Source organism: Humulus lupulus, chromosome 1 (genome assembly GCF_963169125.1).
Source record: "Humulus lupulus chromosome 1, drHumLupu1.1, whole genome shotgun sequence".
NCBI classification, from domain to species: Eukaryota; Viridiplantae; Streptophyta; class Magnoliopsida; order Rosales; family Cannabaceae; genus Humulus; species Humulus lupulus.
The window spans coordinates 239,358,721-239,374,826 of record NC_084793.1 but is presented as its reverse complement, the minus strand read 5'-3'; the positions used below and the strand labels follow the sequence as shown (position 1 = coordinate 239,374,826).

The 16,106-nt window shown below is 32.8% G+C and overlaps 1 protein-coding gene across 1 annotated transcript; it reads left to right on the top strand.

Annotated features, from left to right (window-relative positions):
• Positions 1–3,034: 3,034 nt before the first annotated feature.
• LOC133831398 (uncharacterized) lies at positions 3,035–4,231 on the top strand. The gene has a single exon (XM_062261673.1). The coding sequence runs from the start codon at positions 3,035–3,037 to the stop codon at positions 4,229–4,231; it is 1,197 nt and encodes a 398-aa protein (XP_062117657.1).
• Positions 4,232–16,106: the final 11,875 nt, after the last annotated feature.

Genomic DNA, 16,106 nt, shown 5'->3' with positions numbered 1-16,106 from the left:
TTGGGTACTAAAAGAATAAGAAAAGAATATTAATATACGTTCTTAACTTGATTAGTAATTTAAGAGTAATTTTTGATAATTTAATACAAATTATTTTTCATATACGGTGGTATATGATCTGTTAGACAGCATGTCAAGTGTACTTAGAAGATTTTTTTTTTTTTTTTTTGCAATGAATTACAAAAAAGAAACTATTAAGCAAAGTAACTACACAAAATTTATTTTGTAACACACCTTAATTTAATATAAATTTTAAAAAAATATTGATGTTATTAGGTTATCCAACATTTCTTACCACCACACCATTACTAAATATATAGACTAAATTCATGAGTGTTGCTATTTGACATCTTGAGTTGCTCAACACACTATATAAGGTAACCTCTTATAATGGATTATCAATATCCTATAATACTTATTAAATTCAAATATTTGAGACATGATATTAAATTGCACTAATAACAATATTATTTTGTTGTATTATTGGACACCAATGACTCCCCAAAGCAATTATCCTAAATTCACCATATATTTTTAGACTGTTTCAATATGGTAATTATCAAATTTTCTAGTCAGTTGAGTGATGGGCCAATTGGTGATCGGTGAACTCTTATATAAGTTGGTCACCATCGGAATTAGGATTAGGGGTAGCCACAATGTATGTGGCATTGCACCAAAAAAGTTAAATAATATATATAAAAAATTAATCATTATTTTTCTTGGTGTGACCATTTATACATATATTAAACAATAGAAGTGGAGATAATATATGAGTCACTTCACTCCATGTAGAATAAAATATTCATATAAAAAAAAGTTAAAGACAAATGTTTGGACATGGGGAGAAGCATAGTCTGGCCCGTTTACTGTATCTGATCTCTCCCATAAAAGCGTCTAGGTTCATTTTTTCTTATAAAAGTGTTAGCTTTTAGGTGGCTTTATAAGTGGATATATAACTAAGCTACCAATCAAACACATGATGAAGGGTTCGAACATTAGGATTCTCAACTCATTAGTACCCTTATTTGACTAGTGGTTCTCCATTACTCTACTAAAAATTTGCACGATCCTTCCCACACTTTTTCATCAATAAAAACAATAGGTGTTACACAAATTAATAAAGTAATAAACCAAACTCTTATTATTATTATTTATTTTGGGGAGAACCAAACTCTTATTCAATGTCCAAATTCAAGAACTATTTTAATTTTATTCATGACAAACAAAAGGCAAAATTTCATCAATGTAAAATTTATATGATTTTCGATTCCTTATAATTTTGGATATAATAAATAAGATGGCTCATATTTCCAAAAGGCAGAGTTAGTAAATATTTTTAATGCGGAAACTAAAAAAATTATTAAAAGCAAAATAATAATAAAAATTAATAAGAATATTATAAAAACATAATAATTTTTTATAATCAAACAAAAAATAGTTATAAATTTAGGAATAAAATTTTGTTAATGCTTTTCAATTTCAATCACATATCTTTATATATTATAAGTTCGAATTTAATAACAAAAACTTGCAATCACGAAATTAGTGAAGGCGTGAGAGCTGCTTTCCCTCTCTCCATGGCGAGGAAGAAGAAGGCAATTCAGAAGCCCGTAACTTCATCATCAGAGATTGGGATTGATTCAACGAAGGGTTTGCGCATTGAAGAAGTGACTGCTAAGAGTTTGAATGTTGAGCACATGGTTGAAGAATTTTTTGCAGATTCTGTGGCTGATTTCACTGAGACTATCGAAGAAGATGCCTTAGAGTCTGCTAATGTTTGTAATAATGTTGAGGGTTTCAACCTGGATGCGCCTGAAACGGTGAATTTAGGAGATAATCTATCGTTTCAAGATCTGGCCAAGGATAAATGGTCCCAATTTTGGGATAATTTTTCGCAGCATGGTGGTGTGAAATTATCCTATGAGGAACCTTTGTTCAGGGATGGGAAACCGATAGCTCAATTGGATCTGGAGGAAGTTGAAGAGCAGGCATCTTTTTGGAATACTGCTATAATCTGCATTGTTCTAGGAGCTAATCTACCGATTGCTGTGTTTGAAGGTTTCATTCGAAGAATATGGGGAAAACTTGGCATATAAAGGGTGGCTAGGATGATGTTGGGTTCACGATTGTTAAGTTCAGGGATATTTCGACTAGGGATCTGGTTCTTGAATCGGGAGTAATTCATTTTGATAGGAAGCCAGTTATTCTTAGGCCTTGGTCGACAGATATTGACACATTCCGGCTAGTGAAATCGGTCACAGTTTGGGTAAGATTACATGATTTGGGGCTTCAATACTGGGGTACCAAATGTTTGAGTGCTCTTGTAAGCACCATAGGCTGACCTATGTTGATTGATAAAATAACTAAAGATCGATCAATGGTGAAATTCGCTAGAGTTCTTGTAGATGTGGAAATCTCTGATAAGCTCCCTCACAGTATTAGCTTTGTGAATGAACGTGGGCAATTGGTTGAGCAACTTATTGAATTTGAATGGTTACCTACAAAATGTTCGGTATGTAAGAATCTTGGACATGCTGCTTCTAGCTGTAGGAAGGAACAGAATGTAGTGTGGCAACCAAGAAGAAGCAGGGTGAAGCTAGTGAGAAGGCAGAAGATAACAGGCAGGGAGAGGCTGAACCAGATTATGATAAGTTGGATTTGACTTCAGAAGTTCTTGAGATGACTAAGGGTTCTTCAGGTGATGTTGGGAAGTATAATAATACAACTAAAGAAGTTCTGGACCAGGTTTGGATGACTCCTAAAAGAGTGAGTGGTGTTAAGCATGTTAATGAGGTATCCCAACCTAGCAAGGTTAATCAGTATAGTGTCTTACAAGATGGACAACTGGAAGGTCGAAAACAGGGTAAAATCTCTAAGAAAATCTCTGATGGAAGGAGTAAATCTGCTCTACTGGAATGTTAGAGGTTTGAATAATAAGAATAAGCAGAAATCCCTTCATGATTTCTGTAGGTTCAATAAATTTGGATTGGGGGTGTTTCTTGAGGCAAAACTTAGGGGCTCTAAAATAGAGGATATGATGAATTCTGTTTTCAGAGATTGGGATTTTTTCTCTGTCCCGATTGTAAAGGGGAGAATACTCCTGGTTTGGAAAAAGGATATGTTCAAAATTACTATTATTGGTGTGGAAGACCAGTTTATTCACTGTACTGTGAAGATCATGGGAGTTTTGTACCCATTTTGCTTGACAGTAATCTATGGTAGGAATCATTTAGAGGAGAGGAAGAGGCTTTGCCAGGCCTTAGATTCACTGAGTTTGCCAGTTCAACCGTGGTTAGTTGCGGGTGATTTTAATGTTGTTTTTTATTTTGATGATAGAATAGGTGGCCGTCCTATCACTGAGATGGAAAAGGAAGATGCGTGTCATTGGAGAGCAGATTGTTTGATGGCTGAAATCCGTAGAATTGGTGCTCAATTCACTTGGTCCAATAAGCAGAAGGGAGGTTCTCGAATTTTTTCCAAATTGGATAGAGTTTTCAGTAATGAAGCCTGGACTGATGTTTTTCCTTACTCAGAAGCTCAATTCAACTGGGATGTAATTTCTGACCATTGTTACTGTGTTATTAAACCTGTCCTTGGTCAGGTTTCAGGGCTGAAACCGTTCAAATTTTTCAATATGTGGACAAAACATGAGAAGTTTAGGGAGACTGTCCTGAACAGTTGGGGTGCTAATGGAGTCTGTTCTGGTTTGAAAGGAATTAGTCAGAAATTGACTAATTTAAAGTCTGTTTTGGTTCAGTTTAATAGGAGAACAATTGGGGATATACCAGGAAAATATCTTGCAGCCAAGGAAAAGTACCAGCAAGCTCAGTTTTTACTTCAACAGCAGCCTCAGTCTAAAGAGCTTCTTAGTGCAGAGCAAGAAGCTTGTTCTGAGTTTATTCTCTGTGCTAAAATGCATGAGAGCTTTCTCAGACAACGGAGTAAAGTCACCTGGTTGAGATATGGAGATGACAACACTGCTTTCTTTTATGCAACTTTAAAACAGAGGTATGCTTCTAATCGGATTACTGCTTTTGTCAATGACCATGGACAGATAGTTGATTGTTATGAGGATCTGATCAAGCATTTTGTTAGCCACTTTGCAGGGTTTCTGGGTAGTTCTAGTACTGCTACTGCTAGGATTCAGCTGGCAGTGATAAACATTGGTAAAACCTTAAGCATTGATCAGCAACTCAGTTTAGTTAGACCTTTTTTCGAAGAAAGATGTTAAAGAGGCAATGTTTAGCATTCATTCTGTTAAGAGTCCTGGTCCGGACGGGTTTTGTTCGGGTTTTTTCAAGTATATGTGGATAGCCACTGCTGTTTTGGATTTCTTTGATTCTTGTAAGCTGCCTAAGTCCCTCAACAGATCAATCATTGCTCTTGTGCCAAAAACTGATTCTCCTTCTACTGCTATTGATTACAGACCAATAGCTTGTTGTAATACCTTATACAAGTGTATTTCTAAGATGCTTTGTGTGAGGTTAGCTACTGTGCTTCCCTATCTTACTCACCAGAATCAGGGTGCTTTTATCAAAAATAGATCGATGGCCCATAATATATTCATCCTTCAAGATATTCTCAAGGGTTATTCTAGGAAGAGCATATCGAATAGATGTTTGGTTAAGTTAGACCTTAGCAAAGCATATGATTCAGTGGATTGGTATTTCTTAGAGGATTTTCTTAATGCTTATTGTTTTCCTAGTAGATTTATAAGGTGGATAATGGTCTGTTTGAAAGGAGCTTCTTACTCCTTGATTTTGAATGGTAGACTTCATGGCGCTTTTAGTGGGATGAAAGAGCTGCGACAAGGAGACCCAATATCCCCTCTTCTATTTGTTTTGATAATGGAGTATCTCACTAGGTTATTACTGTTAGCTTCCCAGCAAAAGGAGTTCAGATTTCACCCTCTTTGTAAGCAATTGAAGCTTGTTAATCTTTGCTTTGCGGATGACCTTTTGCTCTTTTGCAAAGGTTCACATACTTTAGTTAAGATTCTAATGGATGGATTTCGAAGCTTCAGTAAAATGTCTAGTCTGGATATGAATATGTCTAAGTCACACATCTATTTTGGTGGAGTCCATTTGGAGGAAAGGAGGAAAATTTTAGCTAGCTTGGAGATTGAAGAAGGTTATTTTCCTCTGAAATATCTGGGCCTTTATCTTAGATCAACAAAATGGAGGGCTAAGGATTGTGGTCTAATTATTAAGAAAGTTCAAAACAGATTGCATTCGTGGTCTAATAGACATCTCTCGTTTGCTGGGAGATCTCAACTCATTCATTTTGTTTTGCTGGGTATTAGGACTTATTGGATGAGTATATTCTTACTCCCTAAAAAAGTTATCCAGGACATAGATAGACTGTGTAGGAATTTTCTGTGGGGAGCTAGAGGTAATCGAAGTAAAGTGCATATGCCATCTTGGGACCAAGTTTGTTTACCCAAATACTTGGGTGGGATTGGATTTAAAGAAGGTTATAAGTGGAATATTGTTCTGATGGCTAAATATATCTGGGCTATTGCTTCTAAACAGGATTCTCTTTGGGTCATATGGGTAGCTAGTGTTTATCTCAAAGGGCAGAGTTTCTGGTCATATAAATTGCAGTATGATGTTAGCTGGTACTGGCGGAATCTAATTAAGCTGAGGGATATTTTCTCTTCTGATTTGCTACAGGCTACGGTGACCAAGGAGAAGTTGAACATGTCTAGTCTTTATGAGCATCTGGTGCACAAAGAGAAGATACATTTTGACAAGGTGGTTTGGTGTAAGCTGTCTATTCCGAAGCATAGATTTATTCTCTGGCAAGCAGTGCTAGGTCACCTCCTCACTCGAGACAACTTACTTAAATGCCATATCCAGCTTGAGACTTGTCTCTATCCTGTCTGCGAATTAGACCAGGAATCACATGAACATTTATTTTTCAGGTGTCCATTTTCTCAGCAGGTTCTTAGTGAAGTCCAGACTAGATTGGGGCTTCAGCTCTGGCCTTTTTCTTATTCAGAGTGGCAGGTTTGGATGGAAGGAAGACCAAAGGGCATTTTACAGAAGATAAGTGTTGCTGTTCTTGCTGCCTCAGTGTATTATATTTGGTCTAACAGGAACTGGTGTATTTTTTAGGCTTACTCTTGTTCTGTTTCAAAGCTGAGTTGTTTGATTCTCTGGGGTATTAAAGCCAAATTAAATGATCTTAGAAGTTCCAAACTTAAGGCTGGAGAGAAGAGATTGGTTACTCTTTTTCAGATGATGTAATTGTTTTATTTGTTTTCCAGAACTGGTAGTTTGTAAATTGGCTTGATTTTGGTGGAATATATTTCTTTTTCTTATAAAAAAAAAAAGTTCGAATTTAACTGAAATTGTTGTTCTATGTTAAATTTAACAATTTTTTTTATTGTATTAAAAACCGCTAGTTCTAAAGTCATCTAAATAAAGTAAATAAATTTTAAAAAAATAATAAATTTATATAAATAAAGTAAATAAATTGAAATAAAAAATAATCTAAATAAGTTTAAAAAATGTAATAAATAAATAATAATTTCTCATCACATATTTAAATTACTCTATTAAGTATATTTTAAAAAATGTAACTGAAAAATATTTAAGGAAATCACAGTACATTCGGTCATTTTACCTTCTTTTTTTTTCATTTATACGGTATTTTCCTTTGTTTACCATTTTTATATTTGTCTTTTTTAATTTTTATGTTAATAAATTTGTTTTTATTTCATTTTTATGATTTCAAAACCGATTCCCTAATACTCTTCTTCGTCTCCTCCTCTTCTCTTCTCTATATGCATAACCAGACCCAAATTTCTAAACCCTTGCTTCCACTTATCTGCAGATCCATACCCATTTTTCTTCTTCATCTTATCTTTTTCTCACCAAAACCAGACGGTGATTGTAGCTCATTTTCTTGGCAAAATCCAACTAGATGTCCATATCAAAGATCCAAACCATAATGAAAACCGATTAGTTTTTGTCCAAATCCAAGCTCCAAAGCTACTCTAGAACAAGAAATTGCTCTCATCTCTAAAGGATGCTTCCAAAGAAAATCGCTTGGCCAGGTAACCTACTGCACTTATATTTTCTCTATATGCTTCCTGAGATAAAGATTGCTACCCGTGTATTGAGTTTCATTTCTGCTCTTTTTTTTCTCAAAATGACATTTTCTCTTTAGTTTGTGAAATGAGTTTGATTGAATATGGGTGCTAACTCGTACAAATTGGTTGAGACATTTTGTCGAGCATTGTGTATACGATTTCTATAGTAGACTCGTAAAAATTGGAACAAGGACTTTGACTAATGTATTAATCACTGCAAGTGCAAGTTGTGTGAGGAGTTTGAATTTTGAATGAATTTTTGTTGGTGTACTGGTCTTGCATCTTCAATAGACTTAAATTTCTTGGTTAATTTTTATCTTTATAAGTATTTTTGCTGGAAATTTCCATTTTTATTGTTTTTTTTTATTTCTAGGCTATACTCAGGTTATTGAATAGCGAAATGAGCTCCAGGAGAAATTTGTTAAAGTCATTGTATTGGTTTGTATAATCATGATCCCGAGAATTATTTTTATTGAGAATAAAACATAAAACAAATTCAACATCTAGAATTATATACATACTAAATAAAAGACACACATTACTATGCTTTGAAAGGCTAGAAAGGAAGACCACTTCTCACAATATGTAAAACTTGAAGAAACCAAGAACTACAATACAACTACAATCCACCAATATAACACCTGAACAACAATCTAGAAAACACTCTTCAGTGCAGAAGTTAAATTGAGATGTTCTTTGAGTTTCATTGCTATCTGAAAAACAATGCATTTGTTTTCAATCCCTTCTCTAGTGAAGAGGATTTGATGACGAAGCGAAGGTACAAAGTGAATTCAATGTTATGAAAAATGGATAAAATAACATGAAAAATAGTACAGGAACAAAAATATTAAAATAAATGTTACATATATACATCATTACCTTCCTCTTCATTAGAACAAGGTTTAGTGTGTCTTATAGCTATCTCGTCTTTTGTTTCCTTGCCTTGTCCAGAGCACCATCGGCCTTTGCAGCAATTAATATGAAATTACATATATGAGTAATAGAAGCAACAAAATTAAGCAGCATATTAAATTAAAACAACATATCAATTTAAGCAGCATATTAAATTGAGCAACATAGGGAAAATTATTATTTCTATGTGATTATTGGTTTAGAAATTTCTTTGTCTGACATAGTCAATTTATGTCTCTTGGGAAAATGTTATCACCTCAATACTTATTGTTAATGTTATACACTTTGTTCATATTTATTTGGGGACTTTTCTATCTGAGCTCTCTGTGACCAGAAAGACCAAATAGTTCATGTGAATATAATTATGTTGTCAGCTTTTATCTTTCTTTGTGGCCTGTATTTTTAGTCTTGCTTATTTAACTCTAGCTCAAATAGATTTGACTAAACCTCATCCCACTACAAATCCCTCTGAAGGTCTTCTCTTTGACCCTCTATTATATAAACATGTGTAATGGTTGTAGTATAGTTATTTTCTTCATTAAGATATTAAGATATGCTTCAAAACCATTGGATGTATGTCAGTACCGCTTATAATAAGTTACCAGATGATAACCAGCCATTTTTTTAATGCTTACTTAACTTGTGCTCAGTGTTAGATAAACTTAATAGTTCAAATTTTGATGTATTTTAATCCATTTTTGGTAAATGTATATGTTTTTCTCAGGTTGTAGCAGCTTTAAGGAGTCATGGTTCATACACAATTTTCGTCCGCATCTCCTCCATCCCAAACAAATATTCCAACTTCTAAATCTCATATGAAATTTGCAGTTGCTTCTTCTGGTGAAGCAATAGTGATGAAAAGACTCTACAATAGCAAACATGAAGCTAGGAAAGCAAAAAGAACAAAAAAAAGCCAATAAACTATTGAAGAACCTTGTGAATCCACTCCTAAGGTACATTTTTAATTCCTTTCACTTTAGCAATGGTTCTTGAGTTCCCTATGGTTTACTATTCTGAGTTTATTGTTTGGTAGGTATTATTAGGCTGCTTAGGTTGGTTGTTTATTATCTATTTTGGTGCTTTGTTGCTTTATTGGTTGATATATTTTATTACGGGTTGCTTTCTATGTTGCTATATAGTTGCAAGGGTTTCTGAATATGTTGTTTTGTGGCTTTATGGTTTTAATGTTGTCTATGAGTTTCTTAGGAGTTTATAGGATTGTTTAATATGTTACTTTTTATGTTGTTGATGAGTTGCTTAAGACTTTTGAAGGTTGCTTAACTGGTTGCTATGTGGGTTGCTTAATTTTTTGATGTGTAGATTGTTTTCTATGTAGCTATAAATGGCTGATGTATTGCTTCAATTGGTGCTTAAGAGGTTGTTGTGTGATTTCTTACTTTGTTGTTTATGGGTTGTTTCAAAGTTTATAGGGTTGCTTTATTTGTTGCTAGAAAGGGTTGCTAAATAAGGTTGCTATATTATTTCAAGGGTTACTTAAATGGTTGTTGTTTGTGTTGCTTAATTGGTTGTTGTGTGGGTTGCTTTCTATTTTGCTTCAAAATTTATAAGGCTGCTTTATTCGTTGATAGAAAGGGTTGATGTATTGTTTCAAGGTTTTCTTAAATGGTTGTTGTTTGTGTTGCTTAATTGGTTGATGTGTGTTGCTTTCTATAAAGCTTTGAAGTTTATAGGGTTGTTTTATTTGTTTTATATGTTGTTAATGCATATTATGGGTTGATTAGAAGTTTCAGCGGTTACTTAATTTGTTGTTGTGTGTGTTGCTTAATAGGTTGTTGTGTGCTCCTTAATAAGTTGTTATGGGTTGTTTTTGTAGTTTTGATGGTTAATTAACATGTTTCTTTATGGGTTGCAGATTGTGGCTTAATTTACTAATATTTGTATTTTGCTATTTAATTTTGTGTGTTCTTTTGCTATGTTTTGTAAGGTATGAATTTCCTAATTCATTCAGATAATCGTTGTTCTTCAAAAATTGCTTCTGCAATCAAATATTCTTAGATTCAAGCTTTCCACGAAAAGCTTTCAATAAAGCAAGTTAGTGAATTTGGTAATTAATGTTTTGCCCATTTCCTAACTCTGCCAGAGTTCACAATGCAACATTAACTTATCCACAGTCTATTGCTAAGAGAGTTGCAACAACCCAACAAACTATAGATTTGGGTTGGTATAAATGGAATGAAGCTTCATTTTGGGATGAGGGAGTTTGCATTGGTCACAGGCTTACGGTGTTTGGGATCAACAGATAAAATGAAATATGTTACAAAGGATGATGGTCTTTATTCTACATATTTTAAGGATCATTCGAAGATCAATAAGAAAGTTCTTAAAGAATGCTTTGATGGGAAACACTGGAAAAATGATGAGGATGCTTTGAAGATTTCATTAATGCATTTTTTCCACAATTTCTTGCTTAGTTCTTTTGATACTAATATTGTCCCAAAAGAAGACTTTGATATTATATATAGTGGTTAGTTTTTTGAATTTCCTTGGGGTAAGGAAGTTTTCAAGGCCACTATTGAATGTTTGAAGAAATGGATTGTTGGAAAAATAGTAAAAAAGAGAGCAACAAAGATGAAAAGAAAAAGACAAGCCTTTTTATAGGTTGTTTAGGTTTCCATGTGCCTTCAAAGTATGATTTTTTTAGTGTTATCCATACTTGAATAAGAGATATTGTCATCTCTCTCATGGATCTATCCCACGCATTGTCAAATGGTCAAGCAACACTCAACCTTCATTCTCAGAGGTGACTGAGGTGTTATCTTTGAATGTTCTAGCGGTATTTTTATTTTTAATAAATTTCTTTTAATTATATACTTTTGTATATATATTTAACTTTTTTTTCTTGCAGTTTAAATTGAGGTATATATATCCTACTTCCGAGGAGAGAAAAAATTCATAAATGAAGACTTTGTTTCCAAAAGAAAATGATGTTGTTGAGGTTGACGGTGGTGTTCCTGAAAATGCTAGAGTTGCTCATGGAACTACAACAACTAATTCTAGAGTTGCTGCATTAGGAGATGATGACTTTGTGGAGACTCCTCCTCGGTCTATTGGTAGTGGTTCTTCACCTTCTTTGCTTGGTATTCATCCTCAATCTATTGTTGGCGGTTGTTCATCTCCTATGTCTGATATGCCTCAGGTTTCGCCAAGTAGCATGCATGCACAATTGCGAGCTTTAGAATCATGCAACAAGAGATTAGAAGAAAGCAACACAAGATTAGAAGCAAGCAACAAGAAATTAGAAGAGAGCCACAAGATTTTCATTCATGAGTTCGCTTCATTAAAGAGTCATGTTCAGGAAGGCATTTTGAAGCTTCATAATCTATTTAGTTCCCATTTTTTAGGGAAACAGTTACGTATTGTTTTATGGATATTTTTTGAACTTTTTGTGCTTTGTCCTATTATTATATTTCCTTTTTTCTTTGTTCTGTATTTGTATTGTTTAATAGGATTCTCATGATATTGAGGAGGAGGGCAATACCAACATTATTGATGATGAAATGGTTGAAAATAATTCGAAAGAAGAAGATGAAAAAGAGGAGGACGAGTGTGAAGAAGAAAAGGTGCACCAATCTAAAGATGATAAGGATGAAAGTGAGGGTGATGATGATGATGAAGACAATGAAAAGTGTGTTGGAAAAGACAATGATGGTAAAGAAGAAGAGAAAGATGATAATGATGAAAAATATAGTGGAGGAAAGAAGGATGAGGATTATAAGGTTGAGTTTATTTTATTTTGCATAAAAGAAACTTATAAATATATCTATATCATTCATATGTTTTTTCTTGCTTATTTGTATGTTTATTCTGTAGGGTGATGATTGTTATGATACTTGTAAAGTTCCATCTCAAGTTGCCCAAGTTCCTGAAGTTGCAACTCAGGTTGCTGGTGAGGTTGTTGATGTTGCGTTAATGGTTGCTGGTGTGGTTTCTGAAGTTGTTTTTCAAGTAGCTGAAGATCCAGAAGTTGCTGAAGTTGCAACTCAAGTTATCGGTGAGGTTGTTGAGTTTGCCAGTGAGGTTGCTGAGGTAGTTGCTAAAGATCCAAAAGTGTCTTTTTGGATTCTTTAGTACACATCGAATTGGAGCAGGCTATACAAAATGCCTATAAAGTTGTAGATGCGATGAAGGCAACTAATGTATAGTTTTGGTCATTGTTTCCTTATTTATTTGTTTTTATTTAAAGTTATTTTGTATTACATTATTTATGTTCTTTTGGGTTATTTAAATAAAGTATGTTGTTATGGTTTATGGTTGTTGTAGTTATTTATATAGTTGTTTTGGTTGCTGTAATGATGCATTTTTATGGAATTTTGTTCAACTACACTTTTTTTTATTCAATTTTATCTTTTGTTTCTTATGTTTACTTTCTTTTCAATTATGTTTTTTATAGGTATCTCCTATTTCTTATGTTGGTAGTAGCCAGAGTAACTTGGGATATGTTACTCCTGCTCTACAAAAAAGGACAATTAAGCTTCCACCATGCTTCCAGTCAATTTTTTTGCAAACTTTTTATTATTCTTCTAGGAAAAGTAGTGTGACTCAATCTATAGGAGGGGTCAAGGTTGTCAAAGGAATTTTTCCATTAGACGACAAAATTGGTGAATTGCCTGACTTTGTCGTTATTCATGAATTCTACATATGGCTTGATAAAGGAATGAAAAGTAATAACACGTAAGTGATGTTTTTTATTTATTTTCTTGTTATCTTTGTTTTAGTTATTTCTTTAAGTTTTCTAATCATATCTTATTTATTTTATTTTTAATAGATCAAGATTGTACTCTAAAGAGGACAACCTTATCATTCCTAGGTTGCAACTTGGGGTTGATTTTATTACTAAAAAGATGTGGTTTCATGCACTTCAATAGAGTGGGCAACCTATTTTAAAATCAGTAAGTATTCTTGGTTTTCTCTTATTTTTTTTATATTGTGTTATTTTTTTAGTTTTCTTTCTTTATTTAGTTGTTTAAATCTATTATAAATTGGATTTTCTTTGCAACATGTTGATGTAGTCTTTTATTATTTGAGGAAAAAATGTATGTATTGTGACTCGACTGTTTTGAAGTTTACTACAACTGATAATACCTTTCAAAAGAGGATTGAAGCCATTTATGATTCTTTTTTAAAGAAGAATCGCGATCATGGGGTAATGAATCACAACCAAGTTGTTGTTGATGTTATAATGGACTTAGCATTGAGTTGCAACAAATCTTGGCTACAAGTAGAACATGTTCTTTTTCCTATTTTAGTTAAGAGTGAAAAGCATTGGCTCCTTGATATATTGTCTTTCAAAGATAGGTTGATTCATGTTTACAATACTTTGAGCTGTGATCATAAGGATCATGTTGCCTTGCTAGCTATAGAACCATTTCGTGTGTTGTTGCCTACTTATTTGTCTATCATTGGATTTTATGAGCGTATCGATATAGACTTCTCTTCAGAGCCTTATGTTGGGTGACCTTAAGTTGGTTCTTTTAAAGTAGTTATGGATGATGACATTCCTTCTGGGTCGTCTATGTGAGTTTTTCTTTCTTTCTAATTTTTAGAAATCTTAAATATTTTTATTATGTTGTTTTAGGATATAACTTATGTTATTTTTTTGTGCTTGTGTAGAGATAGTGCGATATATATGTTCTCTTTTGCTGAGTATTTCATTCGTGGAAAAGAGATTCCAAGATCTGATTTTGATATCGAATGTCATTGGTCTAGGCTTGCTTATTTACTATACTTATATGCAATGGGAAAGAAAGAATGTGGATATGAGAGTGCACAAGAGTATGCTTGTCATGATTAGGCAGAGAGCAAGGCACAACCAATAAGACAATGGGAAAACTTTATTAATGTAGTTGTTGTTGCTGCCAAGACAAAATTCTTATTGGTTGTACTTAAGAGTTACTTTATTAATGTATTTGTTGTGCTTATTAATTTTTTGTTATAATTTTTTTATACTTTAATGCCTTTCTTTGATAATTTTCAAATAAAAAATTTAAAAGCAACATATAAAGCAACCCTTAATCAACTTACTTAGCAACCCTTAAACAACCACTTGTAAACAACTCATTCAACTCTTAAGCAACCCACAATTATCATAAACAACCTGTCAAAAAACTATGAAAACTCTTAAGTTATAAAAACTCATAAGCAACACATAAAATAACATGTTATGCAACCCTTAAAATTCCTAAGCAACCATTTTAAGCAACTCTTAATTAGTATATTCAACAACCTGCAGCTTATAATCCCCCAAAATAATATATAAATCAACCTTTTTTTGCAACCATTCAGCAACCCACAATCTTTATATCAGCATATACAACAACATTTGCAATTATTTAAGCAATCATTAACAACATATTCAACAACGCACAATCTCTATTATAACAAAAAATTTAGCAACCCTTAAAGAAACCCATAATCACCAAAATTAACATACAATGCTTCCTTGTAAGCAATTCTATACGACTACATGCACAACAGCCCAAAAGAAACCTAAGCAACATGTTAAGAAGATTAATTAACAATAAATTTATAGATAAAAAAATATTTATATGTTAAATAAATTTTTCGTAATTTTAAAGTAAAACATAAAGAAAATGAACCAAAACCATTGTATAGATCAAACAATTAAACTTATTTCATATTGTTTTGGAAAAAAATGAAGCAATAATGTATGTTTTTGTAAGTCAATATATAATCTTTCTGTCGAGGTTTTCTGCAAGTCTTTCTGTTATGCCCACTTTGGCCGCAATTCTCGCATTTGTTTTGCTTTTTCAGTTTTTTGTTTTTCTCCCATGCAGCTTTACATCTTCTTTTCTTTGGTCTACCTAATCTTATTTTTCCTTCTGGAGGGTGTATTTTCATAGCTTTGATATGTTCAGGTATTTGCCAAGTGTCTTCATTGCCAAGAGGGTATATAATTTCTTTGTAAGTTACAATAATTGCTTCCTTAGTGTAATATGAAGAACAAAATTGATAATGATCTTGATTCATTTATTTATAAACAACAATTATGTGGGAACAAGGAAGTTGATCCATTTGAAACTTGTTGAAACACAACCAATCTTATAAAAACAACAAAAGTAATTTCATTATTTAACCATATTAAAAGTCTAACCCTTCAAGCAACTTGTAAAGCAAGTTGTTAAACAATGCTTCATCAACCTATAATGATGTTAAACCCTAATATTTAAGCATCATGTTAAACCCTAATCAACTTATTCAGCAACTCACAATCATTATTATAACCAAATTTTAAGCAACCCATAAACAACCTAAGCAACAAATAAATCAAATCTTAAGTAACTTATTTGGCAACTACAAATCATTATAACCAACTTATACAAAATCGTTACAAGCAACATATTCAGCAACTACCAATCATTATATGCAACATATACAGTAATTGTTACAACCACTTAAGAAATTCTTAAGCAACTGATTGGGCAACTATCAGTCATTATAAGCAACATATACAACAATCGTTACAACTACTTAAGCAACTCTTAAGCAACCTATTCAGCAACTACCTATCACTATAAGCAACATATACAGCAACCGTTACAAGCAACCTATTCAGCAAGTACCAATCATTATAAGCAACATATACACCAACTTAAACAACTCTTAAGCAATTTGATCCAGAACCTACCAGTCATTATAAGCAACATATACAACAACCTTTACAACTATTTAATCAACTCTTAAGCAACCTATTCAACAACTTGCAACTTATAATTCTCAAAAACAACATATAAAACAATATTTTTAAGCAACTATTGTACTCTTAAGCAAATTTATAAAGCCCATAAACAACACATTAAGAATAATATTATCAATCTACCAACCAAATCAACCACAATAAAATATTTAAATAACAAATTGAATTATGGTGTTAAACCTGTTGCATGTGCATGTTCTTGAATTGAGAACAACTATTGATTTCTTGCCATTATCACGAACTTCATACAAAATATGATTTGTTGGGTGCACCTGTTTTTTTATTAAGAGTAATATTGTTAATTTTGTATGTGTAGTTTAAATAAAATAAAAAAATGTGCATTTTTAATTGCGAATAATATCG